The sequence below is a fragment of the Rattus norvegicus genome, chromosome 20, assembly GCF_036323735.1.
Source record: "Rattus norvegicus strain BN/NHsdMcwi chromosome 20, GRCr8, whole genome shotgun sequence".
In the NCBI taxonomy this organism is placed as follows: domain Eukaryota; kingdom Metazoa; phylum Chordata; class Mammalia; order Rodentia; family Muridae; genus Rattus; species Rattus norvegicus.
In genome coordinates this window covers 10,713,066-10,740,970 of record NC_086038.1, presented here as the reverse complement: position 1 = coordinate 10,740,970, position 27,905 = coordinate 10,713,066, and the positions used below count along the sequence as shown (strand labels likewise).

Sequence of the window (27,905 nt, the reverse complement as noted above, 5' to 3'; positions counted from 1 at the left end):
CGTGGCTCTCAATACAGTCTCTTGTCATTTGAAAGTACCTATGACACACATCTGCATCACGAAATAAAACCATAAAACCGTCCCAGCACTCGGACAACCCAGGCTCATGTGGCCTGGCTCAATGTGACGTCAGAGGTGTCAGCTAGGGGGAGGGGGATGGGCATTCACAGCAGCCCACTTGTCTGGGTTTGTCTCATGGTGCTGGCCCATGAGCTGTGAAAGCTACCTCAGATGACAAGGCTTGTGGGGACAGCTGGGCTGGAGCGGGCGATGCACGGGCTGCTGGGGAAATGTCTAGTTTGAACCAGAAGCCCCACTCCCCTCCATGGCCAGCTGTGTTTATAGTTAAACCAAGGGCAGGCCAATGCCTGCCTGCATGCACGCCTGCCTACCTGCCTGCATCTATCTCTGCCTGCCGGCACCCATGCCTGCATGCACGTGTGTATGCTCGCCTGCCTACCTAGTTTTGCCCAGGGATTCCTTCACTTCCTCCCACCTGCAGTGCCAACTGCTAGCAATATCCCTTTGTAATAAAGTAAGCCTCTCAGTAATATCTGTTCAGTGTTTCTGGGATGTGACCCAATTTAAACAGCCACCCCGGGGAAGGGAAGCTAGGAAACGCACTGCGTGTGCTGGCATCAACTTTCCCATGCACCGTGTTCTTTCAGTCCACAAAAGACACTCTGGTACCGTTGCCTTCCCCCGCACCCCGCCAGAGACAACTTTGCAGACATGAAAGGGTGATGTTTACAGCATGTTTGGAACCCCCCTGATTCAGTCACAGCGACACACGGGGACCATTGAGATTGGCAGAAACCCCAAAACTTCCAGCCATGCTCTGGGGGTGAGGAGCTGGGATCAACTTAGGTCAGCAGGGCACCTCCCTGGGACTCAGATCCCTCGCGATGCCCCCAAAGTCAAGCAAACAGGACGTGTTTGTCTGACTCTCCCACCGCAGTAGGTAGAAGGGGCTGTGGTTCACGGCTGGTCCAATTACCGTCATTGTCACCATAACAACCAGCATTGTAGTCACCGAGACCTCCAGCACTAAGACCATTGTCACCATGTCACATCACCAATTAGGTGCCCTGTTTGCTTGTCTGGGCACAAGGATATCCAGTTTTCCCTCCCACAAGTTGAGCATCAGCCCTCCCCGCCATGGGACCACACTTAGGTTGGCTTTGGAACTGTGGGGCATGGCTCTAAGGGTGTCCCCCGCCCCGAGGGTGGCTCTCGGCCTCTGTACTTCTCACTGATGTCCTGGATCTTCTGCTCTGGCCGCTGTTTGTGCTGGTACTGTTGGTTCTGCAGGTAATTCTCCTTCAGGTAGAGCTCCCAGGACAGGAGGGCTGCCTCCTCATTCTTCTCCAGCTTGTTCTCTGTGGACCGGAAAGGGTTAACTCACCCAGGGCCCCATGGAGGGATAGCCCAACACCACGACGGCTTAGCACGCACCTATTGACTGCCCAAGGCTCCGGAAGAAACCTCCCACTCACGCACTCCACCAGTTTGACCTGAGACCGCAGTCTGGGGACAAGGGGACTCACTGAGCTGCTTGTGCCTCTTGGCGGGGATCTTCAGGACAATCCTCTTGATCAGGAGCTGCAGGTGGCTGAGGAGGATGAGTGGGGGAGGGGCCGGGGGCCGGCCGTGGTACTCCTCAATCAGGTCGTGGCGCTGGAACTTCCAGATCTGGTCTGTGTGCTCCTGCACCTCCTGGAAGGTGTAGCTGGTTGGGAGGCAGAGGTATGTGTGTGCGTGCGTGTGTCAGAATGGTTGTGGGACCCAGCGTTCCAGCCTGGCATAGCGAGGCAGGTGAGCAGAAAGCACGCCAAACGCCGCCAAGAGGCAGCCAGCTTCTGGGGAGCGGGTGAGGAAGAGGAAATCACGGGGATTTTAGATTTGCATTCAGGAATAAGCCAAGATGTCGTCTGGGTGCGGGCTACACGGAGCTAATTTGTGTGCCTAGTGATTTGCAGTCCAAGCAGGTACCCAAGTCTGACACGGAGACCCAAGAGCAGGGAAAGGGACATGTGCCACTTTGTCAGATGGTTTTCCTTACCTAAGAGAGTCCTCTCCACTCCCAACCTATACCCCTTACCCTGACCTCAGATATAGCGAGCACATGTGGTTCTTAATATTTAGAATACTCCAAGACAGAAGGGGAAGCCCCCAAACTTAGCTGGTAAGAAAAGAGTGTACGGTGCACAATGTAACAGAAAGACTTCCAAAGGTCACAGCCACCCAGAACCTGTCTGCTGAGACAGGAGGGCCAAGGGCTCAAGGGGTTTATTGTGGGCAGGCTGGATCTTCCATGACTGAGCTGGTCCCTAACAGAGTAGTTGCTTTTTAGGGCTCAGAGTCAGTGGACCAATGAAGCTGCTTATATTCTAATGCTGGAGAGATGGCTCGGTGGTTAAGAGCACTGACTGCTCTCCCAGAGGCCCTGAGTTCAAATCCCAGCAACCACATGGTGGCTTGGGACCATCTGGAATGGGATCCGATGCCCTCTTCTGGTGTGTCTGAAGAAAGCTAGCTACAATGTACTTAGATATAATGAATAAATAAATCTAATGCTAGTTGGTTCCCTCCAAACTATTTGCATGACATCGTCCGCACATAACTTCTGGGAACCTGCCCCCCAGTTAATTCTGATTGGTGAATAAAGATACCAGCAGCCAATAGCTGGGGAGGAGAGACAGAAGTGGGGTTCCCAGGCTTGGGACTTCAAGGAGGAAGAGAGGAAGGAGGGACACCATGCCTGAGGAGTGTGCAGGAGGGAGAAGCAGAGCCGCCATGTAAAGGGGTCAAATGGGTCAAGAGCAGCCACGACGGAACACAGAAATTAGTAAGTAGTAACTCAGAATTATCGGTGGGAGGTGGATTCCAACAGCATGGAGGGTAGGCAGCTGTCCTGCTACTGTGCTGCCTAAGACGTATTAAAATACAAAGGCTGTGTGTGTGGCTTTCATCCAGGAACATAAACCATTGAGGTGGGTAGTAGCCTCACATCGGGATTTATTAAATTATTAATAGTACAGCAAGGGCTCCTGGTCCCCTAGAAATGGTGAACAGACAGAATGCTGGGTCCACACACTCTATCAGTCGTCACGTGGCTGCCTGTGCACGTGCCAGCCCAGGAGAGCCCTACCCTGCACAGGAGCCCACACTCACTTGAACATGGCGATGAGCAAATTAAGCAGCAGGATGTTGGCGAAGAGCAGGTAGAGGCAGAGAAGGGTGACTGTCAGCCACTCGGGGAAGGCGGGTGCCTGCCCTGTCCAGTCACTCTCAGGACACTTGGGCTTGTAGGGGTCTGTACCATTGGGGCTGCACTGGTCCATGCTGAAATTCACGCCTTTGGGGAATGGGAGGGGCAAGGAAAAACCATGCAGTCAGTTGCCAGGAACTGGGTGTCACTGAGGGTCCCCAAAGGCTTGGACGACTGCATCCCAGGAGTTAGATAGGGGCTGAATGTCTGACTAGGGTCCAAAGGCTGACAGGAGGACCATCTATACTGGGACATCCTCAAGCAGGAAGTAGGCTGTTTAGGGGAGACTGGAGTCAGGGCTGATTCTCAGGTTGGTGTCCTACGACCCAGGATCCACCCATCTCTCCCCCAAGGCACTTTTCACAGCTACAGTCACCAGTGTACGGGTTTTGATCCTGAGAAATTTAATTAGAAGGAGAGGATTTTAAAAGAAACAACCAGGGGCTAGAGAAGCGGGTCAGCAGGTAAGTGTATATAACTACCCTTCCGGGGGACTCAAACGCAGTTCCCAGCACCCACTCCAGGTGGTGCTCAACGGCTATAACTTCAGCTCCTGGGAATCAGACACTGCTATCATGCACACACACGTAACCTCACACTGACACACATGCACACATTAAAAATAAACTAAACCTAAAAAATGATAGAAACGGGGTTGAGGGTTTAGCTCAGTGGTAGAGCGCCTGCCTAGCAAGTGCAAGGCCCTGGGTTCGGTCCCCAGCTCCGAAAAAAAGAAAGGAAAAAAAATGATAGAAACAAAAAAAAAAAAAGTCAAGAAGAGAAGAACGGCAACACACGCTAAAGAGGAAGACAAATTAACAGCTCCAGACTTTCGCAGGGAGCCAGAGCAACTCAGTGAGAGATGCTTGTTAACCCACGCTGCTGGGACAAGGGACAGCTACATGGGGAAAAAATATGATCCTTAACCAAGCCTGGTGATGCATAGCTTCATATAGCCAGTATCGAGGAGGCAGAGGCAGGGGATTCACTGGCAGTTTCAGGGCTATGTAGGGAGACCTGTCTACCAACAGGGACTGAAGACACAGCACTGGATCCTCTTCCAAAGGATCTGGGTTTGATTCCCAGCACCCACACGGCAGCCACAACCATCTCTAACTCCATCTCCAGGGGATCTGGGGCTTTCTTCTGGCCTCCCCGGACACTAAGCGCACACGTGACACGTAGACTTGCGTGCAAACAAAACAACGCCAACACATAGAAAATAACAAAGGGAAATACAAGAGCAACCCTTATCTCACACACAAACGTGTGTAGATAAAGCCAATCTGTGGCTGTGGAGGGGGTGAGGACCGTACCACCGATGGGGAGGGGCTGAAAGCCAGTCCTTGCAAATGGGTCAGCGGAGGCCAAAAGAAAGACCAAAAGCTGTAAACCCTTACAAGACAAACACACTCATAAACCTTTCGAGGCTTGTGTTCAGCAGTGTCTTCTCCAGAGGCACGGAGCAATTCTAAAAATCGGGCTGTGCCTCATTAAAATTCTATGCTTCAAAGAAAGTTGTCTTTTCATAAATAAAATAGAAGGACGGGCCCTGTCATAACAGAGAATGCTGCAAAGGTAAAAGTCTTAAAAGCTCGATAACAAAAATCACGATGGAAGGGAGGAAATGGGCACAAGATAGAAATGGATATTTCTCCTAAGAAGTGGCACAAAATGGTCCGGTAAGTAAGCACGTGGAATTAAGTCCGCAGAAGCCATTAGAGAAATGCCCGTCAAATCCACAAGAAGACACCGCCAGCACCCACCCGACAGTCACAAGTGTAAGTGGGAAGAAACTGAATCACGCACCCTCTGTGGGAAACAGCTCGGCATGTTCTCAGAGTTAAACACACCCACACAGAAGCACGGACACGCAGGTTCACAGCAGCAGCAGCAGCAGCAGCAGCAGCAGCAGCAGCAGCAGCAGCAGCAGCCACAGTAACCAAAACCCAGATCGAACGCGAGTGGTCCCAGTTTAGGAATAACTAAAAGGTGCTCCTTCCATGCAGAGAAATACAATTTAGTGATAAAATTGGGATGGAGTGCCGATACCTGCTACATCCCCTGGGAACCCTGAACGTGCCAGGGGGTAACAAAGCCAGACACAACTAACTTCATGCCACATTAGCTCTAACGTGTGCGACATGTCCCGGAGAGCCAATGTGTGGCAATAGAGGGGTAGCTTTGTAGAGCTGAGGGAGGAGGGGAGCGGCTGTTGATGGGATGGGTTTGAAGCAAGCTTCCGTAAGACACCTCTCATGTGTCCCGGGCAGACTTTCTGTGGGTAGCTGTGTTGTGGGAAGTCTACCTGAAGGATGCCGGCTAAAAGCGACAACATAAAACGCATACGGACTGGGGAATAGTAAAATACTTCCCTCACAGCACGAGGACTTGTGTTCAATCCCCAGAATCATGTTCGAAGCCAGATGTTATGCCTGACAATTTCAAGACCAGTGTCAAGGAGGAGACTGGCAGATCCCTGGGACTTAGCTTACTAGACAAGGTCCAGACCCCTGAGAGATCCCGTCTCAAAAAAAAAAAAAAAAAAAAAAAGACAGATTGGAAAGATGGCTCAATGGTTAAGAGTCCTTCCAGAGAGCCTGGGTTCGATTCCCAACACCCACATAGATGCTCATCATTACGTGAGCATTCAAATACTCATACACGTAAAACAAAAATTAAGGAAAAAGTTAAAAACAAACAAACAAGGTGGGTGGCTCTGAAGAAATGACACCTGAGGTTGCCCTCTGGCCACCACACACACAGGCACTCATACACATGTGCACATACACACACAATGCTCACATCCATATATGTACCTGCACACACAGGCTCACCTACGGGCACAGGTATACACACACACACACACACACACACACACAGGCACTCACACACATGTGCACATACACACACAATGCTCATATCCATATATGTACCTGCACACACAGGCTCACCTACGGGCACAGGTACACACACACACACACACACACACACACACACACACACATACAGACACACAGACACAACATACACATGCCCACACATGAAAATCATCTTTCTGTCAGAGAAGTAATTTCTGATGATAGTCAGGTGAGGGAAAGGGGGAGAGGGTGACAACTCTGGCTTAGGTTAAGTTCCTGCTCACACACCCCTCTTTGAGAGGGAAATGCAGGTACCTTTCCCTCTCTGCTAAGGGCTATCAGCATCCGAGGCAAGCTGACCCAACGGAGTCCTAAACCTCCTCAGTCCTTAGAAAGCCACACAGCCTGGCTGGAAGTGAACCCTCTCTCTTGGACTCTTAGAGAGTTCTAGGGAGCTCCTTCTCTCCATCTCTGTTCCTCCTGCCCCTTAGATGCCCACAACCTGGCCCCTACCGTCAATGTAGGTCGGGATCTGCCCGAAGATGGTAAGGTAAGAGTGATAGATAACTCCGCGGAAGATCCAGTCCACGCGGCTCTCATTGTGGATGAGGATGGCCTGCTTGGCCACTCCGAAGGACACCACCCACACCGCCAGGAGAAAGAGGAAGAAGAAGACGTCCTTCATCTGCAGGGAGCGAAACAACGGGGCTGCACCCTGGATGTCTTCTCCCCACCATCCCTCGGTACGGATGCAGGATGCTGGGCCTCCGGGCAACCCCACAGAGCACACTGACATCTTCATAGGGGGTACCCCAAGACCCGGAGCGGGATCAGACGAGGATGACCCAAAGAATAAGGAGCTTGCGTTTTGAGGGCAACGGGGTCCGTGCTGCGAAATGAGAGACATGGAAGGCAGCCTGGGGGAGATAGCATTCAGACAATGGTATGAGGGACGTTCATAGATTCTGGGGAGGGGGGGTGAGGCAGAGGCAAGACACAGCGCGAACGGCGAGCTCTAGCCCCTCCCTACGTTCTTCATGATGGGCGCAGCTCTCAGCTTCCCTCACAGTGACCGTGGGCTCCAGCCCCTCCCGGGTCAGCCCCTCGTGCCCTCACCATCCGCTTCACGATGATTATCTTGGGCCCCAGTGTCTTGCTAATGGTGAAGATGTGCATGAGGCGGAGGCAGAACATAATGAAGTCCAAAGACAGGATGATGCGCCCAGGGTACAGCGTCGCTGGGATGAGTCTGGGGGTAGGCAGGGTACCTCCTCAGGCTCTGCACGCCAGGAGGCAGAGGGCTCCAAAACCTCTCCCCAGCTTAGGGTGGTCCTTGGAGGTACAAGGCTCTGTGCGGGGAGCCAGGCCTAAATTTGTCAGAGGTGAAGGTGACAAGGAGGGGCAAAGGGGACACTGTGTGTCTGGAAAGCTCAGACAAACAATATGACTGGTGGCCCCAGCATATGACAGCAACCCAAGATGACTGGAAGAACAGCCACACGCCCCAACGCCACCTCTCCATCAACGCCACCTCTCCATCAGGCATCATCTGGGTCACCCACAAGAGCTGGGGTCCAGAGATCACCTGTCAGGGGGGTCAAGCCAGCTCCCCACATTGTCTTAAACTGGCTGAGTCGGGGTGCCACGCGGGGAGAAGGAGGGGGTACCGGGTACCCCTGGCTACTCACCGGCAGGTCAGTCCTGCTATAAAGAGCAGAATGGCCCCAACGTCCAGTTTGTTCCAGAAGTCACTGAAGTACAGGGACGCCATCTTCATGAGCCCGCAGCCATCGGGATCGTAGAATAGCTACTGAGGAGACCACAGTTAGGGGAGGCCAACGCCTCCACCAGGGTCACATAAGCAAAGCCCTCTGTGGAGAGATCTTGACTATGGTGGGGGCCAGCAGGACACGGGGCCCTCAAAAAATCCAAATAGAGCAGCACAAATAGAGGTTAAGTCCCTACCAGATTTCACGCTAGTCTCCCGTGGACCAGGGATGCTATTAAGCCTGCGTGTACATGTGTATGCATGGACATTGTGCGTGAGTGTGCATGTGCATGTGTGTGTATGTATGCATGCATGCGTGTGTGTGCATGGACAGGTGTGAATGAGTTTGTGTACGCATGTGTGCGTGTATACGCGTGCATGTGTATGCGTGTGCAAGCCTGCGTGTACATGTGTGTGCATGGACATGTATGAATAAGTGTGTGTGTTTGCGTGCGTGTGTGAGTGACTATGCACACATGTGTGTGTGTGTGTTTATATGCACTGTTGAACCTCCTTCCTCCCTACCAGCGCCTTCCACAAGAATCTTTGCTCTATCCAGAATGACGCCTACTTCCTGAAACCCCCTCCCCCTCCAGAAAACAGGAGCCTGGAAGAGACCCCAGGATTCTCACACAGTCTGCCTGGCAGTAATCATCACCCTTTTCTGGTATCATGCCCCCAACAAAGGCATGTCCTTTCCCTGGACCTGAGGGACAGATTCTAAGAGACACATGTGCCCTCTATCTTGGGGCCACCATGTGAGTTAAGGGGACACAGAAGTTTTGACTCCCATGGAGGGTCTGGCTACAGAGGCTGAGGAGGCCCAAACTTTCAGATCTTCCACATTGCCCTAGGCTCACTCAGCCCCAAAGCTCCTTCTTGGGGTCTCCTCTTTCTTGTTTGGGTGACTCAACGGGAAGGGTACCCGCCCAGTGTAATCTGGTCCCACATGGATGCAGTGGGACCCCAACTGGGTAAAGGGTTAATCTGCTCAGCCATCATGAAGGCCTTTATCCTGGGAGGTAACCTCAAGTCCCTGGAATATTCAGCCTCACAAAATCACCCTGTTTATCAGGGGCATGAGCTAGAACAGGCGGCCATATTGGCCACTCAGGACTAGTCCGACTCTTAAGGGACTGGAGACAGATCGGCCATGAGGTCAGAGTCACGTCTGTGCGACTGACCCCCGGTACAAACCCTGGACCCTGCAGCTTGCAGAAGATGCTTGAGTGGCACTGGCCCTGAATGTCATGACACATAGGAAAGTGACCTCTGGATACTCTTGGGTGGACGGGTACCTCTGTGTTTGGCATATTTTACTCTAAGCCCTTTTTGTGGAGTAAACCAGAACCATACGTGACTGTCCATCAGCCCACGTTTTTTTGCGAATGATCACACAGAGCCCCCCACTTGGCACTGTGGAGAGACATGTCCACTCAAAGGTGACCATAGAACGTGACTAGGCAGCCACAGAGAAACAGCTCAACTTCTGGCAGCCCTGGAAACTGAGGTCAATCGTGAGTGTTTCGCCTTGGGAAGGTCCGGCCTCAGATAAGGTAGCCAGGCCATGAAGGCAAAGCTCCCAAGTGGAGGGGTAGGTACCTGCCTCCTGGGGTTCTGCCCAGCACCCCGGGGGCTTGGGTGAGGCTCAGTTGTAACAGACACTTGAGGGAGCAACGTGCACCTGCCGTGTCTCCTCGCACACCAGGGAGAAGAGCCACAGGTAGATGAGGTACTCGCACCAGGATGGTGAGGGCTGAAAGTCCACCATGAGCACGTAGGCAAACAGGCAGAGGAAGGCAAAGTAGGAGAGAATATTGAGGTAGAAGATGACCACCGGCGCGTTGAAGAAGGCGCGGACGCGGGCCAGGCGGCACAGTGCCTGCAGCCTCTTTTCCCTGCAGGAGAAGACACATCAGGTGACTGTGACGTCCCACAGACTTTGGTCCTTGGCATAGACGGGCCAGCAAGACAGCTTTGGCACTGAAGACCCCAAGCCTCACATAGGCCCAAAAGGTTTCTTTCTATATCAAATCTCGGTACATCCTACAGATGTCACAGCTCCCATCCAGGGCCACGCTTGGTTGTGAGCCCAGCCTGGGTTAGGTTCCCTGTGCAGTGCTCTTTGCTTTAGAGGAGCTCCCAGGCCTCAGGTGCCCCCACAAATGAGAACCAGCTACCATCACTGTCACAAGGGTCGGTCTAACCGGGTGACCAAGCCCTGTGCTCTGATGTCTCTTGTCACAGCTGCTATTGGAAACAGAGGCTCAGCTCTGTTCCTCTTAGGGAAGGGAAAGACACTATAAAGGTCTCGGGGTGATGTCCATGACCCCGGGCAGGATGAGGTTGACTTCTGGTCCTCCTAGGTTTGTACAGGGTGGGAATCCAGAAGACGAGGCAGATGGAGGCCGCTCCTTGGTGCCTCCGTTCCCTCCAGGACACGTTTCCAACAGTTGGGCTGTGAGAAGGTGGTGGACCATGTGACCCATGTCTATAGGAGGGCTTCCCACTGGCCACCTAGGCTGGGGCTTGGTCTCTGACCCTGAACTCCCAGGGAACCCAGCGACACCATCTATCAAAACAAAGATGACATCTTAACAAGAGCCCACGTGCTCCAAGGCGAAACATAGCCTTGTCTGGTCTTCAATCTTCCACCCAGTCGGGCTGCAGCACCAAGACCACGCCCATGCACTCCAGGTTCCCTGTTGCCATGGAGCTGAGGGCAAGCCACAGACTCATCAGCACGGCCATCATCCAGTATCCAGCAGAAAACTCAGTGCATGGAAATTTGACCCAAATGTGCGACTGAGGATTGGTGGTACTCCCCCTACTTCCTGCCCACTCTAGGGGTCCCCTCCCCTCACCTGAAGGAGATGAAGCCAGTGAAGAGCAGAGGGAAGGCCAGCATGCACAGGATGATCCTCCACAGGCCATTGTCCACGCAGAGCTGACCCCACCACACCTTTGTTAGGAAAGCCTGTGGACAGGGTGGTCTCAGGACAGCGGACACCCAGAGGCCTGAACCCCCACCTAAGACGCCAGCCACCCAAGGATGAGCAACGGTCACATCGTCATAACCACGGTGCTCTGAACCCCTGACCGCAGGTGGACAGCATGACAATACCCCACTGTCAGCCAGCAGAGGAATGGGGCTTTGTGTGATTGGAGACAGGCCATTGTGCATGGTGGAGAAACAGGACTTATTTCACGGGGCTCTGACTCCCCTCTTGCCAGCCATCCCTCCTTTAGCTGCAGGATTCCCAATTTCTGTAAGCTCCTAAGGCCATTCCATCCCTCATAGTCATAAACAGACCCTTTTCAGTGCCCTGGGCCAGGTTCGATTCCTCCCCAGGTTCCGCACAGCCCAGGACACATGGAGTTCCATGGTTATTATAACAGCCTGAGGCTGGGCTCTAAGGATAACCAATCAGTAAAGGAGTCGGGGTGTGTCCCCTGGTCCTTAATGTCTCATGAAGGCTGCACTGTCCCCCTGTTCTTCCTGAGCTCCCCTTAGGTGGCACGGGCTCTGGGAAAGCGCACTGGGGGGCCCCCTCACACTTGAGCTCCTGTCTTCATGTCCACCAGCCACTTACTTTGCTGTGCTCCAGTTTGCCCATCCCCCAAACCAAGAAACAAGTGCCCATGCATCGGCCTGTGGCTAAGTACCAGGTCCTTAGCCCAGTCAGTCATCAAAGAGCTACATTGCTGGGTTCAGCCGTGAGGTCAAAGTCAGGGCTGTGCCCTCCTAAGCACCTGGCTCTGGAAGCCCTCGGGGAATCACCTGGATCCCTCCGTGAGACACGAATTTCATGTCCTTGGCCTCGAGGGCCAGCTGCAGGCAGGTGGTCTTCCCCCAGGCCTCAGACACACGGACAAGCAGCTTCTGGGCTCTTTCCTCATCCTTTCTGTAGCACTCGGTGAAGACACCTGAGGAGAAGAGGTGCTACTTCAGTCAGCGCATGGGGACGGAGAGCCGGCCCTTCAAGTGATTCCCTCAGCGAAGGCAGGACACTGGGCGAGACTAACACATCGGTACTGTCCCGGAACATCTACACCATGACCGTGGACAAGGACTAAGCAACAGCATCAGAGCTAACATGCAGAAAGGAAGATGCTGGTGACAGTGCAGGTGCCCCACCCCGGAGGCTCACCGATAGCTCTATGCTCAAACTCATCCGCGAGTGCCAGCATCTCCTCAGAGCTGTCTGTATCTTCCTCCTCCTTGGACAGCTCCTTCAGGATCTTGCTGCAGGCCAGTGCGGCTGCTGTGCAGTCCTGGCTCTGGGATACAAGGACACTGTGAGGACCTGGGGGACTAGCTAGGTTTACCCACCCTGCCCCCAGAAACCTATGCTAGCCAACAGAGCTGCTTAGGATCCCAAGTTTATGTGGACCCTGTTCAGATAAATGACTTGAGTCATGCCACATTAACACATATCATAATATGGCGGCCTCTTGGGCCCATGGGTACCGTGTGCTTGTCTCCCTAAAGGGTATAACAAACAGACATGAACCTGGGCAGGTCACAGAGAACAATGCTGCCTACATTGTAAGCCGTGGAAGTAAGCACAACAGATTTTTTTTATAGGTTCTTTATCTCTCCTTCCTTTTCTTTCTGTCTTTCATTTAAGAATTATTTTTCCACCCAAGTTTCTTGTCTCCCACTTCTGGATGCTCCAAGACTCTCCGGGTTAGAGATCTTAACTGAGCCACTCAGCTGCGAGCTGCGATTTGCTGCGGGAGGTGACTCCCTGACTCAGACCACCAGTCTAGTCATTGCCACTAAGCCGGGCCTGATACCTGAGCCCAGATGATGCCCGCCAGCTCCCTGTGGTTCTGGATGATGGCCCAAATGAGAAGATCGCGGACTGGGTCAATGGTGAAGGTAACGTGGCCTGTTGATCGCTTATAGAGAGACCGGAGGCTCACTCCTTGCACCTGATAGGCAGAGAACAGTCTGTGTCCCAAAGACTTCCCCCACTCCCAGCATCAGACCCCAAGGTAATGGGCAGTGTGTGTCCTGTCTTGTGACGTCAGAGAGAGACGGCACACATCACTCTTGGCTCAGAGGGTAAAGAGCTTGCTGCAGAGGCCTGAGAATCTTAGTTCAGATCCCCACCGCAGATGGGAAGAAAAGTGAGTAAGCCTGGTGGTGTTGAGCAGCAGAGACTGGAGGACTCCTAGAGTTGGCCACTCGGGCTAGCTGAAACAGCAAACTGTGGAATCAGTAAGAGACCTATCTTTAAAATTAGGGAGTAGGAGGGGTTGGGGATTTAGTTCAGTGGTAGAGCGCTTGCCTAGCAAGGGCAAGGCCCTGGGTTCGGTCCCCAGCTCCGGGAAAAAAAAAAAATTAGGGAGTAGGGCTGGAGAGATGGCTCAGTGGTTAAGAGCACTGACTGCTCTTCCAGGGGTTCTGAGTTCAAATTCTGGTAACTACATGGTGGCTCACAACCATCTGTAATGAGATCCGATGCCCTCTTCTGGTGTGTCTGAAGACAGTGACAGTGTACTCATATATAATAAATAAATAAATAAATAAATAAATAAATAAATAAATAAATAAATTAGATAGTAACAATTGATGAAGATACCCTATGTTAACCTCTGGCCTCTTCATACAAACACACATAGGTCCAAATGTATATAACACACACACACACACACACACACACACACACACACACATACACACACGCACACCAATTCATCAGACTCAAGCCATAAACAGAAGAGAAGCAAAGGGTCCTCCTGATGCCGACGCCAGCTGAAGTGTGTGTATAAATGCCACACCTCCCTTGGCAGGACACGCACACGGTGCTTCCCATCAGTCCAGGCACACAGCAGGACTCAGGGCTCAGGGCAGAGGGGAGGTGCTGTCTTTGAGAAACCTCTGTCTTCCCAGCTTTAGAATGGGGTTTGTTACAAGCAAACTGAGCCCCTCAGAAAGTGCTACGTTGGCGCCTAAACCTGCAACGTGCAACTTCAAAGACAAGGCATTCGTGGCGGTTTACGGTGGCTGATGGGATTCGGAACTACCTGAAGGGCGCACCTTGGGTGTGCCTTTTTGGGGTTTAAGTGAGGAGGGGAGTCTCATCCTGCACCACGGCATGGGCCACAGACTGAGCAAAAAAGAAAAAGCAAGCTGATTTTAGCATTCATCTCTCTTTGCCTCCTGAGTGGAGATGCTGTGTGACCAGCTGCCTCAGGATCCTGCTGGTGTGATGTCTCCTCCAAGATGTGCCCTGGAACTGAGTCAAAGTAAAGCCCTCCTTCCAAAAGCTTTTTTTTTTGTTTGTTTGTTTGTTTGTTTTCCTTTTCTTATTTATTTATTTATTTATTTATTTATTTATTTATTTGTCAGGTATTTGGTCTCGACGAGGGAGGGAAAACCTGCTGTAGACATTTCTAGAGGTAATTAAGTCAAAATGAAGTTACTCAGGAGCCGCTGGGGTTTAAGTGAGGAGGGTATTGAGAGAGGTTTGTCTCCTCAGGAACCAGCCCTGCCGCTGTCCTCAGACCTCAGTCTCCATTACTGCGTGAAAATAAATTACGATTGTTTAAGCCCACGCCTTGCAGGACAGAGTGCAGAGCCCTTTGCTTTGGGCTCATTTGCACGGTCAACGGTTTTGCTTTTCTCTCTCTCTTCTCTCTCTCTCCCTTTCTTTCTTTGAGACTACCTCAGTGACTGCCTCATCATGTAGCCCAGGCTGGCCTCAACTCTTCATATTCCTACCTCAGTCTTCTGAGGGCTGAAATTATAAGCATCCCCCTCCCACCGCTCTGCCCCCCCACACCCCTACACACACACATTTAGCAATTCTAATGGCTGTATGAGCTCACAACCCAGCTGAGGACACAGTGGCCATCCACCAAGGAGCCAGACTTTGCAAGTCACCAGCATGTCCCTGCACCGCTGACTCCAGCTTCAGCATGACTAACACCCACATTCCCAGCACTCACGTTGAGTTTGATGTGTGGCATGGGCAGCGAGAGCCGTGGCCGGTCAGTGTACCGGGGCCGGGGATACAGCAGCTGTGTGGAGTCTCCGAGGAGCTCACGCAGCACCTGGGCCACATGGTGCATTTGCAGCCGGGGTGTCTCAGATGCATAGGCTAAGCGTTCATGCTCTTCTGCCAGCACCTTCTGCAGCTTGCTGTGGAAAAGGCAGGATGGCTCCAGGTTCTCGTAGAGGCAGAGAAGAGTATCCCAGGTGACAAACTCCTTCAGCCGCACCCCGTTCTCCAGAAAGAGCCTCACAAACTCAGGCTTATTGGAGATGAGGGCAGCCGTCATCATGGGATGCAGGTCTGAAGGCTGAGAGGGAGGAGCAGGGCTCAGTGACGTTCACACTAAGTCAGCACCTCCTGGAACTCTGAGCTCAGGCCCCTAAGAGAGGCTGGTGGGATATCTGTCCTGAAGGATCGAGCCCACCCTGGTCAAAGTCCCAAAGCAAAACTGGGACCCTGCAGAAACGCACACACACCCCATTTGCACACGACACCCCACCTTCCACTGCCACTCATCGGTGAAGATCTCACTGCGGGCGATGTCCACACGGTTCCAGGCCACGGCCAGCTTCAGCTGATGGTCCCAGTTCTCGTGGCCGAAGTGATCTTGGCTTCGAGAGGCTGTGGGTGACAATGTGTGTCAGGTACCTCTCCCTGAGGCTTGGTTGGTGCCAGGCTCAGGAATTGGCCAGGAATTCTAGTTCCCATAAAGATTTCAAGGTGAACTCAGAGCTCAGTGCTGACACCCTCCCAGGACACCCACCTTGGGAAGTACTTTGTAATCTCCAATTAGGCTCAGAATCTCTTAGTTTGCCCTATCTCCCTACTTTGGGTCACTTTCTAGACATGCCAAGCCCCTCTGTGACAGGTGGATCACAGCATAAGTCATGATAAGAGAAGATACGGGGCTCTAAAAATCATTTGTTTATATTAACATGCAAAGCAGAATTCCAAAATCCAACACACACACACACACACACACACACATGCACACATACAGACACACACAGACACACACATACATACACAAACATACAGACATATACGTACACATGCATAGACACACACATACACATAAACATACACACAGAGACACACACAGACACACACATATACACACAGACACACACACATACACACAAACACACATATACACATAAACACACACACATATATACACATACACACAAACACACACATACACACCATACATACACATGCATATAGACATAGACACATACAAACAGAGAGAGAGACAGACAGACACACACATACACACAAACACACATATACACATAAACACACACACATATACACACATACACACAAACACACACTTACACACCATACATACACATGCATATAGACATAGACACATACAAACAGAGAGAGAGACAGACAGACACACACACACACACACACACACACACACACACACACACACAAAATTCCTTTGTCTCCATTCTGCAGCAGCCATACCACCCAAATTCTCAGGAACATATAACAGTCAAGCATTCCTAAGCTTGTTTTCTGCTTTAACCGTGTGTGTGTGTGTGTGTGTGTGTGTGTGTGTGTTTCCCCTGCCCCCACTGCCCCCACGTACCACAAAATAGGGTGCTGAGACGGGCTGGGTGTGTAAAGTGACATAAGTGAATACCAGCCCTCTTGAGGCAGGCAGAGTTCCAAGCCAGGACACAAAGAACACAAACTACAAAGGGAAAGTTGGTGAACCACGAAAGCTAATCCCTCTGTTCTTCAAAGCCACTTGAAGAAAACGTGGCTGCAACCCACAAACCAAGGAAAGACTTTGCACTTCAAATGTCTGACAGAGGACTCCTATCAGTCACCAAGGAGGAGAGAAAAAGGCAACAGAGGCCTTGAAACGTGCTCCATGCCATAGGAAATACATCAGGAAGAAACATACTGAAAGCACACTGAGACTCTGCATCGCGTCCAGTATTATATAGCACAGCCGGGCCTTGAACTTGGCAGTGAATCTCTTGCTTCAGGCTCTGAAGTTCTGGGATTGCAAGCGTGAGCCTAGAGAGGTGGCTTAGAATACTAACTTTTAGCCTAGTAACTGTTACTGTCTTAACCTCTTATGTGATGAGGAGAACAAATGCTACAACTGTAAGTGTTCCCCTGCTTGTGACTTTGCCTGTTTGGAATCTTTACTCCTTCATATGGCTTTGAATCACTGTCTACAGAAGAGATAGTAACTTTCAGCTCTCTCTGCTGCCCCCCCCTTGAGGATTTCTTGTAACTCTGGTCTAGTGGTTACAAATTCTCAATGTTAGTGGTTACAAATTCCTTAGTTCTTGTTTATCTAAGATTATCTTAATTTCTCCCCTACCTTGCAGCCCTCTGCCTTCCACCTTCTAAAGCCTCTAATTAGAAAACTGCAGTTATCTTTTCTAAAGATTTATTTATTTATTTTATGTATGTGACTACACTGTCCCTCTCTTCAGACACACCAGAAGAGGGCATCGGATCCCATTACAGATGGTTGCCAGCTAACATGTGCTGCTGGGAATTGAACTTGGGACCTCTGGAGGAGCAGTCAGTTCTCTTAACCACTGAGCCATCTCTCCAGTCCCTGCATAGCATCTTACTGAGACTCCCTTGTATGGGATAAGCCAGTCACCTCACCTTGCTGCACTCAAGATGTATCGCCTCCGAAAAGCTTGACCATAATGGGCTGGGTGTGGGGTGACTGAGTTCATCTCACTGAGAATTTGCTGTGCACCTTGGGTGACAGGGGTGTGCAGGGCGTGGCAGGGCAGCTGCTACACCTGACTGAGATGCTGACCCTCATCCTGAACCCACAAGTTTTGGTCTCTCCCCCTCCCTTTTCACCCTGACCCTGGCCTCACCTTTCAGTAAAGCTTGCAGAATGGCAACATCCACATCCTGCTGACCATCCTTGCCTTCCCGGAAGACCGTCAGCAGCTGCCGCCTCCTGACAATATCTTGGATCTGCAGCAAATGGATTCAGTGAAACTTGGGGTGGGGGTAGGGGGTCAAAAAGGATCGGGGACCCAACAAGGAGCCAGACTCCCCAGACTGGGCAGGTACAGGCACAGTAAGAGCACTTGCCACCAAGCCGGATGACCTGACTTCAATCTCCTAGGACCCATATGGTAGAAGAAAGACCTGATTCACACAAAGTATCCTCTGACACCCATAATATGTGCATTGTGGCACCAGTGTGTGAGCATGAACACACACACACACACACACACACACACACACACACACACAAAATGTAACAAAAAAAACTTTTGGATAAAAAGATTAAATTCAGTTCTCTGAATTGCCTGAATAATTTATAATGTTGCTGAGAAAAGGCTCTCCTGGCCAGCCCAACAGCTCAGAGCTCACCCAGCAAGGAAGCAAAGGACTTCAGGACTGGGGAAGCAGGTAAGGGAAGGAGATGAGGAGCTTACAGAATTCACATTGTTTTCTTGCTGGATAATCCTACAGAGTACCCATCTTAGCTAGGGTTTTATTGCTGTGAGCAGACACCATGACCAAGGCAACTCTTATAAGGACAACATTTTAATTGGGACTGGCTTACAAGTTCAGAGGTTCAGTCCATTATCATCAAGACAGGATCATGGCAGCATCCAGGCAGGCATGGGGCAGGAGGAGCTGAGAGTTCTACATCTTCATCTGAAGGCTGCTAGGGGAAGACTGGCTTCCAGGCAGCTAGCATGAGGGTCTTAAAGCCCACATCCAACAAGGCCACGCCCACTCCAACAAGGCCACGCCCACTCCAACAAGGCCACACCTCCTAACAGTGCCGCTCCCTGGGCCAAGCATATGCAAACCATCACAGCATCCACACCAAACAAGGCCACTCTGAATCCTTGGCAAATTTAAAATGAGGTCTCTGTGCTTCTCTAAGATACCCAATCAGAGAGTTCCTGATTTTCCACTGTTGAAGCCACGACCCAAGCTCCTCCATGAGTCTGGTGTGGCTAGCTCCAGGTATCCCTGTGGTCTATGGCTGGTGGGACCTAAACTCAGCTGGACTGAAGCCCAGCACTGCTCACACTCACCCCAAGAAGTTTACTTAGTGAGTAAAACTCTGAGTGTGAGCTTGGAGCTCTGAGACTCGGCCAGCCTTGCAGGGGATATACCAAAAGTGTAGACACTAGCTACACCCTCCTCTGCAGGTCTCATCAGGGCACCACCCCAAAACCCAGCTTCTGGACTAAGGAGCTGGATAACTTCTGAGGTCACCCCCTTAGTGCTCTTATGAGGAGACAAGGTTAGACCACTTGCTGCTGTGGCCAATAAGTTTCTCTGCTGCCAGCAACTCAGCCGAGATCCCTCTGTGCTTCCTGGCCCTCCCCAAGTACCACACCCTTCTTGTCCAACAGACTCTGGGTCCCAAAACAGCACTGTCAAGCTGAGGTGTCCCAGAGGGACCCTAGCATTCTATGAACAGAGTTCAAGCCCCAGTTCTCCCTCGGCATGCTCTCTGTCACATTCTTCAACTCCCAGTGCCCAACCAGGTTTCCTCTCCTCTTCTGGTGCTCAGAACCCCTCCCTCCATCTGCAAATCCAATCATGCACCCCGCCTGACCCATTTTGGGTCTCTGGAGTCCTGTCGTGTCTGGGAGTCAGCCTGGTGACCGTATGCATAGGAGCCTCACCTTTTTGGTCCATTCCACAATCTGGTTTTCGGTGAAAGTCTCAAACATCTCCTGGAAGAAGACGCTGAGCTTCTGCTGGATCAGGGAGATGGTGATCTCAGAGACGGGCAGAGCGGCCACCTGAGCGATGACGTCAGCCACTCGGCCGGAGCCCTCCACTATCACGCAGGGTGTGCCATTGGTGATGGCGTTGTAGATGGTCTGCAAAACCGAGTGTGAGCTGGCCAGAGTCCTCACCCGGGTCTCACAAACTCGGAGTAGAACGTTATTCAATAGCAGCTAAGGGGGGTTGGGGATTTAGCTCAGTGGTAGAGCGCTTGCCTAGCAAGTGCATGGCCCTGGGTTCGGTCCCCAGCTCCGGAAAAAAAAATAGCAGCTAAGGTCACATCTCATTTGCTACCAGAGTGCACCTATGGTGCTGGAACTTTCTGGAAGCTCTTGCTGGTTTGGTACACACCAGAGAGCTGATGCTAAGACACAAGGAATGTACAACTGATACACCTGACTCAGGTGTCAGTCAACACCCAATACCAGTTAGTAAAAAGGGTTCATGGCATACCCATGGACCAGACACACTCATAGGGATGCTGTGTGGATCCAGAATGACCAAAACCCAAGGGATACCAATACCATGAGGAAAACCCCATGGAACTGGACTGGGGCTGGGGCCTGTTCTCAGAGACTAGTGCCTGGGACACTGGGTGGAGGGCTTCTGGAGAGGTTCTGGGGAAGAAAGAGAGCCAACAGACCCACCATGACCTGAGCTAAAGCCAACCACCTCTCCCACAGGAGGGTCTGTCCACCATGTGCCTCTTCTCCCACCCAGAAACATCCCTGTCCTGTGGTGAATTCTTTCTCCTCCATATCCTGAGGACAGCATGCCATGTGTGTTCTCAGTGATAGCACCAGATTCTAGCCAAAGCGCCTCCCAGTCCTCCCTCCAAAGCGCCTCCCAGTCCTCCCTCCAAAGCACCTCCCAGTCCTCCTGCAAAGCATCTGCCAGTCCTCCCTCAGAGCATCTACCAGTCCTCCCTGAGAGCATCTAACAGTCCTCCCTCTAAAGCACCTTTCAATCCTCCAGCCTCTTCCAGCCCTCCCTCCACAGCAGCACCTGAGCCCCACACTGCACAGCATCGAGTACTCACATGCAGAGTGCCAGGGCCACCCTCCAACACCACGCAGACAATGGGGATCTTAATGGCCACACCTAGACAGACACGGAGCCCACGTGAAGGCAAGTTGGGGAAAGCGCAGACCTACCCTTTGAGTCCTCTCCCTCCACCCAACCACCTCCACCCTAGTCACCCGGGTCTACAGAGTGAGTTCCAGGACAGCCAGGACTACAAAGAGAAACCATGCCTGGGGACGGGAGGATGAAGCAAACCCAAGACCACCTGGTCGTTTGCTGCACCCCTGCTTCCCCAACCCTTCTCCCTGCTCCTGCCCACTCACCCCACCCCTGCGCCTACCCCTGCATCTATCACAGCAGGGACTCCTGCACCTGACTACCCAGGCCAACCTTCCACCTGTATCCTTCCCCATCCTGATTGAATTGTACAGAAGAGGGAAGAACAGAACTCCATCCCCTCTACCCAGTAGACCACTCTAGCCAGCCTGCCTTTTCTCTGCTGCTCTTTTCATGGTGCCTCAAAGTCCAGGCTGGCTCAAAGATCCTCTAGGAAGGGACGGACCCACCCTGCATGGACTGGGGGCATGAGGGCACACATCGTGAGTCTTCTCCCCTTCTATTCAACCCCACCCAGAAGGCAGGAAATGGAGGTGACATATGGAGTTCCCTCCCGCACCCAGGGCCAACACGGGTACCTGCCTTCACACACTTCCTACTCCAAGCAGTGCTCCCCCAAGCAGTGCTCCCCCAGTGTGGAGCCTAAAGAGATTACAGATCCCCTAGGAACTTAGTGGAAACGCCATCAGACCTGGGGAGGTGATTAGAGGGCAGGGTGCCCAACCCCAGTGGGGACCCTGTTTCAAGAAGCACAAAGAAGCTTGACATCTGCTGCCCGGCACCATTCCAAACACGTGCTGAGCTGGAAGCCTCCTTCCTATGCTCTGTGTTCTCTCCTCACCTCACACACTGGGTGCTCCCATCCCTCTCCTCACAGGCAACTGAGGTCAAACCGTGAGGTCTGCCTGTCACCTGCTCCCATTTCGCAGCCTGTACTGGTTGGTTTTGTGCGTCAACTTGACACAAGCTGGAGTTATTACAGAGAAAGGAGCCTCCCTTGAGGAAATGCCTCCATGAGACCCAGCTGTAAGGCATTTTTCTCAATTAGTGATCAAGGATGAGAGGGGTCATTGTGGGTGGTGACATCCCTGGGCTGGTGGTCCTGGGTTCTATAAGAAAGCAAGCTGAGCAAGCCAGGGGGAGCAAGCCAGTAAATTACATCCCTCCATGGCCTCTGCATCAGCTCCTGCTTTCTGACCTGCGTGAGTTCCTGTCCTGACTTCCCTTGGTGATGAACAGCAATGGGGGAGTGGAAGCTGAATAAACCCTTTCCTCCCCAACTTGCTTCTTGATCCTGGTGTTTTGTTGCAGCAACAGAAACTCTGACTAAGACACAGCCTGAAGCCATCTCTAATTGAAAATGTCGAATGTCCTATTAAAATAACTGACAGCCAACAGCCAACAGCCAAGCCTACACTGATATCCGTCTGCTGACTGAAGCAGCAAGAGAAGTCAGGTCCCCATGAAGAAGCATTCAGGGACCCGGGGAAACGAATACAGTCGTGTTGCGATCTCACCGCCATGAACTATGCCTGTCACAGCCAGCTGTGGCTCTGACACAGAGCCAGCCTCTCTTCTCTCTGCCCCAGATTCCCTTAGGAGCATGCACACTTACCCCCTCTTTCCTTCGTTTGCTCCGATATGAACTTCTCCAGCTTAGTCCTCAGCGGAATCTCCACACCATACTGCCCGTGGGTCCCATCATCCACCAGGATGAAGTGGGAGTGGTTGCTGTCCAGGCAGGTCAGGTTCCCTTGGCCTTCCTCATCCAGCATGTACTCAGCGGGGAAGCCTCCCTGGGGATGACAGAGAAGTCACACACATTGGGTTTATTTTTTTTTAAAGTCATATCTGTATTCTGGAAAGGGTTAGGGGACTAATAGCTTGGATAATGACCCTCAAAGACACCAATCCCTAAAACCGAAAGTCAGCTGGAGTTCCCATATTTGGAGAAACGGCCGTTGCAGCTACGTTGTTAAGGATCTCAACATGAGACGATTAGCGAGGTTTGTCTGGACTCCCAGACGCACCAATAGTTAAAGGGACAGGAAGGGTCCCATCAGAGCCCCAGAATAATATAACTCGTTTTTGTCAGGACCGAGTGATATGGCGTCCTGCTGTGTGGGAGAGTGACTTCTAATTGTAGTCGCTCTGTGCAACCAGGTGTGTGGTTGTGTTTTACAGCACCCCAAAGAGGCTACTTACCTGGGAGATGCTACCGGACAAGGCACCACCGTCTCCACTGTCCACAGAGCAGGGAACAGCATAATGACCAGAAGGGTTCTCAACTTGGAACACCCCCGGCTCCCCTTAGCCTCAGTCTTACACCAAAAAATGGGTGTGCAAGACAGAACAGTTGGTCCCCCCCCCATGCCCAGGGATGCACTCCATGATTTAAGACACAAGAGAAAGATCATGACTATGTCTGACAAAGGGTCACTGAGCCCGGGGGACTGCACACTGAGACAGGCATACTCTTATCACTCCCTAGTCACAGACCATGATGTCCCCAGACTTCCCTGGCTGTGAATGTCCTCATTAGGACGGACCCAATGTATCTTTAGAAAATCCGGCTTGGTTAACCAAGTTACCCAACTGAAGTCTCCTTTTTTTTTTTTAAAGAGTTATTTATTTTATATATGTGAGTATACTGTCACTGTCTTCAGACATTCCAGAAGAGGGCATCGGACCCCATTACAGAGTTTGTGAGCCACCATGTGGTTGCTGGAGATTGAATTCAGGACCTCTGGAAAAGCAGTCAGTGCTCTTGACCACTGAGCCATCTCTCCAACCCTGAAGTCTCCATTCTTAAGGAGCTGCTAGGCCAAGCTTGGGGAGTAGCATGAAAGGGCAGCCCAACTTGCTGCTGACTGCCAGAAACCGCTGCCCCATGGAACTCCAGGCTGGAAGCCTCTGAGCATAAAGGTTCAGAGCTAAAAGCTCAGGTTTTGGGGTCAGAGCCTGGCTCAATCTGACCCCAATATTTGCTGGCTGTGTGGTCTTGGTCAGTCACTCCCTTCCTTGAAGCTCATTTTTCATCAAAGCAACTCTTGGGATGTACTCCCATGTAGTAATAACCAGCACTTGGATACTTCTTATACAGTCAGTCCATGTTAGCTGTCCACCCCGCTCACTGTGCCCTTCCCTCCCTCAACACCCATGCTGTCATCCAATAGGTTCCCTGCACTCCTCTCCCTCTGCCCCTGGCCTTCCTCCTCCAAGCCAGATCCACTCTGGAATGGCTACTCACCATGGGATGGATCAGTGCCTCACGGTTGTGGATGGTGCCCCACGTGGCTATGCCGATGGTGATGACGTCGCCTTCTTTGCAGCTGCTGCTTAGGCTGAAGTCCCGTACCGCCTCGCCCACCTGCTTCATCACACCGGTGTGGGAACCCCCAGTGATGATCCAGGCCCCTTGGGAAGGAGAGACAGGTCATGCTAATCCTACATGGACTCATCCTCAGACTCTCAAGTACCTTGGCAGCTATATCTCCAAAGCAGGATTAAGGAGGAAACACTATACAGTGATAGTATCTTCCTGATGCCTTTCTGGGACCTGAGCTCCCCATGTTACAAAGATGGTGATGGGAAAGAATGGGAAACAAAGGCCATCATCTTCTCTCTCCAAGTCTCTCCTGCACCTCTGTCTTCTCCGTCTCAGGCTGAGGAGCATACAGGGTCTGAGTCTCCTATTCGTCAGCTTCCTTCGGCGTTTGTGACCCAGAGAGTGGTAGATGGTGTCCATCCCTCAGCCCTCCTCCCCACAGATGACAATCTGCCTCCCCAGCTCCCTGAGCCAAGTGCATACATGCTACATAAGTCAAGGCCCTTCGGCCATTGTTTGGGTGCTTAGCTCAATAGACAGTGCTGGCCAGACCTCTGAAATCAGTGCCTTGAAGCCGCATGTGATGTGGACATTAAATAAAATCTAGGGCCTGAAGAGATAGCTCTGTAGTAAACAGTACTGACTGCTCTTCCAGAGAACCTAAGTTCTGTTCCTAGCAGCCATGTTGAGAGGCTCACAACCACCTATAACTTCAGCTCCAAGGGGATCCAATGTCCCCCCTCTGCCCTCCACAGGCATCTGAACACGTGTAGTATTCACATACATGTACACACACACATGCATGCACCCACATGCACATAAGTGCACATGCATGCACCCACATGCATATAAGTGCACATACATGCACCCACATGCACATAAGTGCACATGCATGCACCCACAAAGGCTCTAAGTAAAAATAAATCTTTCTTTTTTAATCTAGCACATTAGCACACGACAGTTGGCTAGAGGGCATCAGAGCAATAAATGGCAAGAAGGAAGTGCTGTCTATAGATGAGGGACCCGAGAAATCTAGCCCAGGCTGGGGTGTGCATTCAGCTACCCCCAAGAGTTTTCCAGATCCCCAGAGATCCCTTCATGCACCCACGGCCTGGGAAGGCCTCAGCACTCACTCACCCGTGGTTTGGGCCACCTTAACCAGGCCTCTCCGGAAGATGCTCTTCAACCTCAGCTTCATGTTGAAGTTCTTGGCCCCACCGGTCACAGAGATGAGGAGGCTGGGGACATCCAGGCCCCAGTGCTGTGTCATAAGCTGGTAGATGACAATGGACGACGTGTCCTGGGAGAGTCGGACATACTGCAGGGGAAGCGCACACTGGTGAGGGCACTTGGTAGGGGACACTGCAAGGGAACTTTACAAGGCACAGGGACACCCTGCAGGAGACAGTGAGGGCATCTTGGAGGGCAAGGGGACTGAGCAAGGGACAGAAAGGGAAGCCTGCAGGGGCCGGTGAGGATTCCCTGAAAGGATGGTTGTTCTGTTCACTCTCGACAGGGAGTGTGGCCACCTGAGCCCTGCCTGCTCAGCCCGGGGCTGAACACCTTCTTGAGTTAACACCCAGAAGGAAAAGTAGCCACAGGGTCTAATCAAGACACGAGTTGTAAGAGGAAAGGGAAGAAGGTGAGGCCCAGAGGAGAGATTCAAGTACAATGGGGCCTCCCTAGGTAAAGCCAAACTATTCCTTACGAAGCCCCAGGTCCAGCTCCCCTGACCCCCACACGCTTTCTCTTCCCTCATCCTTTATGCTTAGGGAGCACCCTAAGCAGACCTTCCCTGCTTCCTTATGTCACCCTGGCACTGGTTCCTCCATATGGTTTTGCCTCCACCCCATTTATTTCCTGCTCCCAGGACTGGCAGAACTCTGCTGCTGACCCCTGAACTGTCACTGGGTTTCAAGTTTGGCCCTGCTCTGTGTACACATTTCCTACCCTCCAGGAAAGGGTGGGGGTGGGAAGTGGCAATTCCCTGGCTTCACACTCCAGAACACCCTGAGCCATGGTGGACTCTTTCCCCTGCTTCCCCTCCCCCTCCCCTCCCCCTCCTCTTCTCCTTTATTCTCTCCTCCTACTCTCCTCCTCTCTCTGTTCTCTTCCCTCTCCCCCTCTCGATCCCCCTTTCCTCTTCCCCCTCCCCTCCTCCCCTCCCACTCCCCTCTCCCCCCTCATTATCCCTTCTATTCTCTCCCATCTCCCCCTCCCCCTCCCCTGTCCCCCATCCCCTGTCCCCTGTGTGTGCGTGCGTATGTCTGTACAGAAGAAAGGGGGTTGTAGATCCACACTGAAGGCACTAAAGTTTTAAACACGAAATGTTCTCCCACAGGCTCATGTGTTCGAACCTCTGGTCTCCTGTTGAAGACACTGTGGAACCTTTTGGTGGTGGCATCTAGCTGGAGCAAGTGGGTTGCTGGTCAATGGGGAGCAGGTCTTAGGGTTGGGGTGGTTTGAATAGGAATGGCCCCCATAGATTCATATGTTTGAATGCTTGGCCATAGAGAGTGGCACTATTAGGAGGTGTGGCCTTGTTGGAGGAAGTGTGTCACTGTAGGGGGGGGGCCTTAAGGTCTCCTATGCCTAACCTCCATCAAGTGTGGAATCAGAGCCTCTCCTAGCTGCCTACGGGAGGCAGTCTCCTCCTGGCTACCTTCAGGTCAAGACGTAGAACTCTCAGCTCCTTCTCCAGCACCATGGCTGCCTGGACACTACCATGCTTCCCACCATGATGACACTGGACTGAACCTCTGAACCTGTAAACTAACTCCAATTAAATGTCCTTTATGAGAGTTGTCTTGGTCACGGTGTCTCTTCACAGCAATGAAACCCTAACTAAGACAAAGGTGAAAACCTCACTCACATCTTCTTATCTCCTATATATCTCTCTACCTATCTCAGCCTACCAAGATGCAGCCAGCAGTCTTACACCCATAACTTTGAGCTCCTCTTACGCCACATGTCTTCTCCACCATGCTGGCCATAAGCCAGAATAAGCCCTTCTTCCTCTAGAAACTGCCTTTTATCACAGGTGGGTTCACACACACTCATTGGGGTCAGGACATGCCTTATGGTTCTCAACAGGTATCCTAGTCACTGGTGGGACATGAGTACTATCCCCCACCACTAGGTGTCCCTGGCTTGGGACTGTCTCTGTCACTGCCCTTGAGGAAACAAACTGTCAGGTTAGGAGCCTGGCCCGGGGTTCGATTGGCTGCAAACCCACCCTTGCTCTGCCTGTTATAGCTTTGAGTAAGAAGCGACACCTCTCCATGCCTCTCTTCCTTACCTGAGGCCAGGTGACAGGACCTTCTTGTTAAAATACTATATCTGTGTTTCCTTCCCACTCCTGCTTCTGAAATGATAACTCTGAGACTAAATATTTATTATAAAAGCCTAGGCCATAAGCTTGGGCTCACCCCGTGACGAGCTCGTAACTTAGTTACCCCCATTTAAACTCTTCTCTGTCTACCCTGTGGTCCTACAGTCACAGCCCGGTTCTTTAAATCTCAGTGTCTCCCTGCTGGCTTATCTCCGTCTTCTCCGTCTGTCCCCTCTAGCGTCTCTCAGCATCTCTCAGCGTCTCTCTTTTATCTCTTACCATTTCCCAGAATTCTCTCTCTTCCTGCCAGTGTCCTACCTCAGCTCACTGGTCATTGGCTTTTTTTATTGACAGGTAATGTTTATAGGAGATTCTCTCTACACCTCCCTCTGTACCTACCTGTACCACCTCCTGTCCAAGGTAGCCTTGCTC

General features: G+C 51.8%; 1 protein-coding gene across 19 annotated transcripts in view; it reads right to left on the bottom strand.

The window, feature by feature from the left end:
* Trpm2 (transient receptor potential cation channel, subfamily M, member 2) overlaps positions 1–27,905 on the bottom strand; it is a 49,606-nt gene that overhangs the window by 11,825 nt on the left and 9,876 nt on the right. For 10 of the 19 annotated variants that reach the window (XR_005497198.2, XM_039098555.2, XM_039098554.2 and 7 more), the window contains exons 5-23: positions 25,280–25,460; positions 24,065–24,231; positions 22,430–22,610; positions 20,714–20,775; positions 19,569–19,769; positions 17,781–17,883; positions 15,407–15,528; positions 14,861–15,214; positions 12,701–12,838; positions 12,052–12,181; positions 11,682–11,827; positions 10,765–10,877; positions 9,585–9,798; positions 7,821–7,939; positions 7,249–7,381; positions 6,646–6,817; positions 3,175–3,358; positions 1,548–1,729; positions 1,247–1,379 (exon numbers count right to left, since the gene is read on the bottom strand). Coding sequence is in view for 16 of the 19 variants with exons in the window: in XM_039098555.2 (XP_038954483.1) it covers positions 1,247–1,379; positions 1,548–1,729; positions 3,175–3,358; positions 6,646–6,817; positions 7,249–7,381; positions 7,821–7,939; positions 9,585–9,798; positions 10,765–10,877; positions 11,682–11,827; positions 12,052–12,181; positions 12,701–12,838; positions 14,861–15,214; positions 15,407–15,528; positions 17,781–17,883; positions 19,569–19,769; positions 20,714–20,775; positions 22,430–22,610; positions 24,065–24,231; positions 25,280–25,460 (3,035 nt within the window). In the remaining 3 variants the exon portion in view is untranslated. Of the gene's footprint in view, positions 1–1,246; positions 1,380–1,547; positions 1,730–3,174; positions 3,359–6,645; positions 7,050–7,248; positions 7,382–7,820; positions 7,943–9,584; positions 10,359–10,764; positions 10,878–11,653; positions 11,828–12,051; positions 12,182–12,700; positions 12,839–14,860; positions 15,215–15,406; positions 15,529–17,780; positions 17,884–19,568; positions 19,770–20,713; positions 20,776–22,429; positions 22,611–24,064; positions 24,232–25,279; positions 25,461–27,905 lie in introns of those variants that run through there. The other 9 variants (XM_063279052.1, XR_005497200.1, XR_005497201.1 and 6 more) reach the window with 9 other exon arrangements.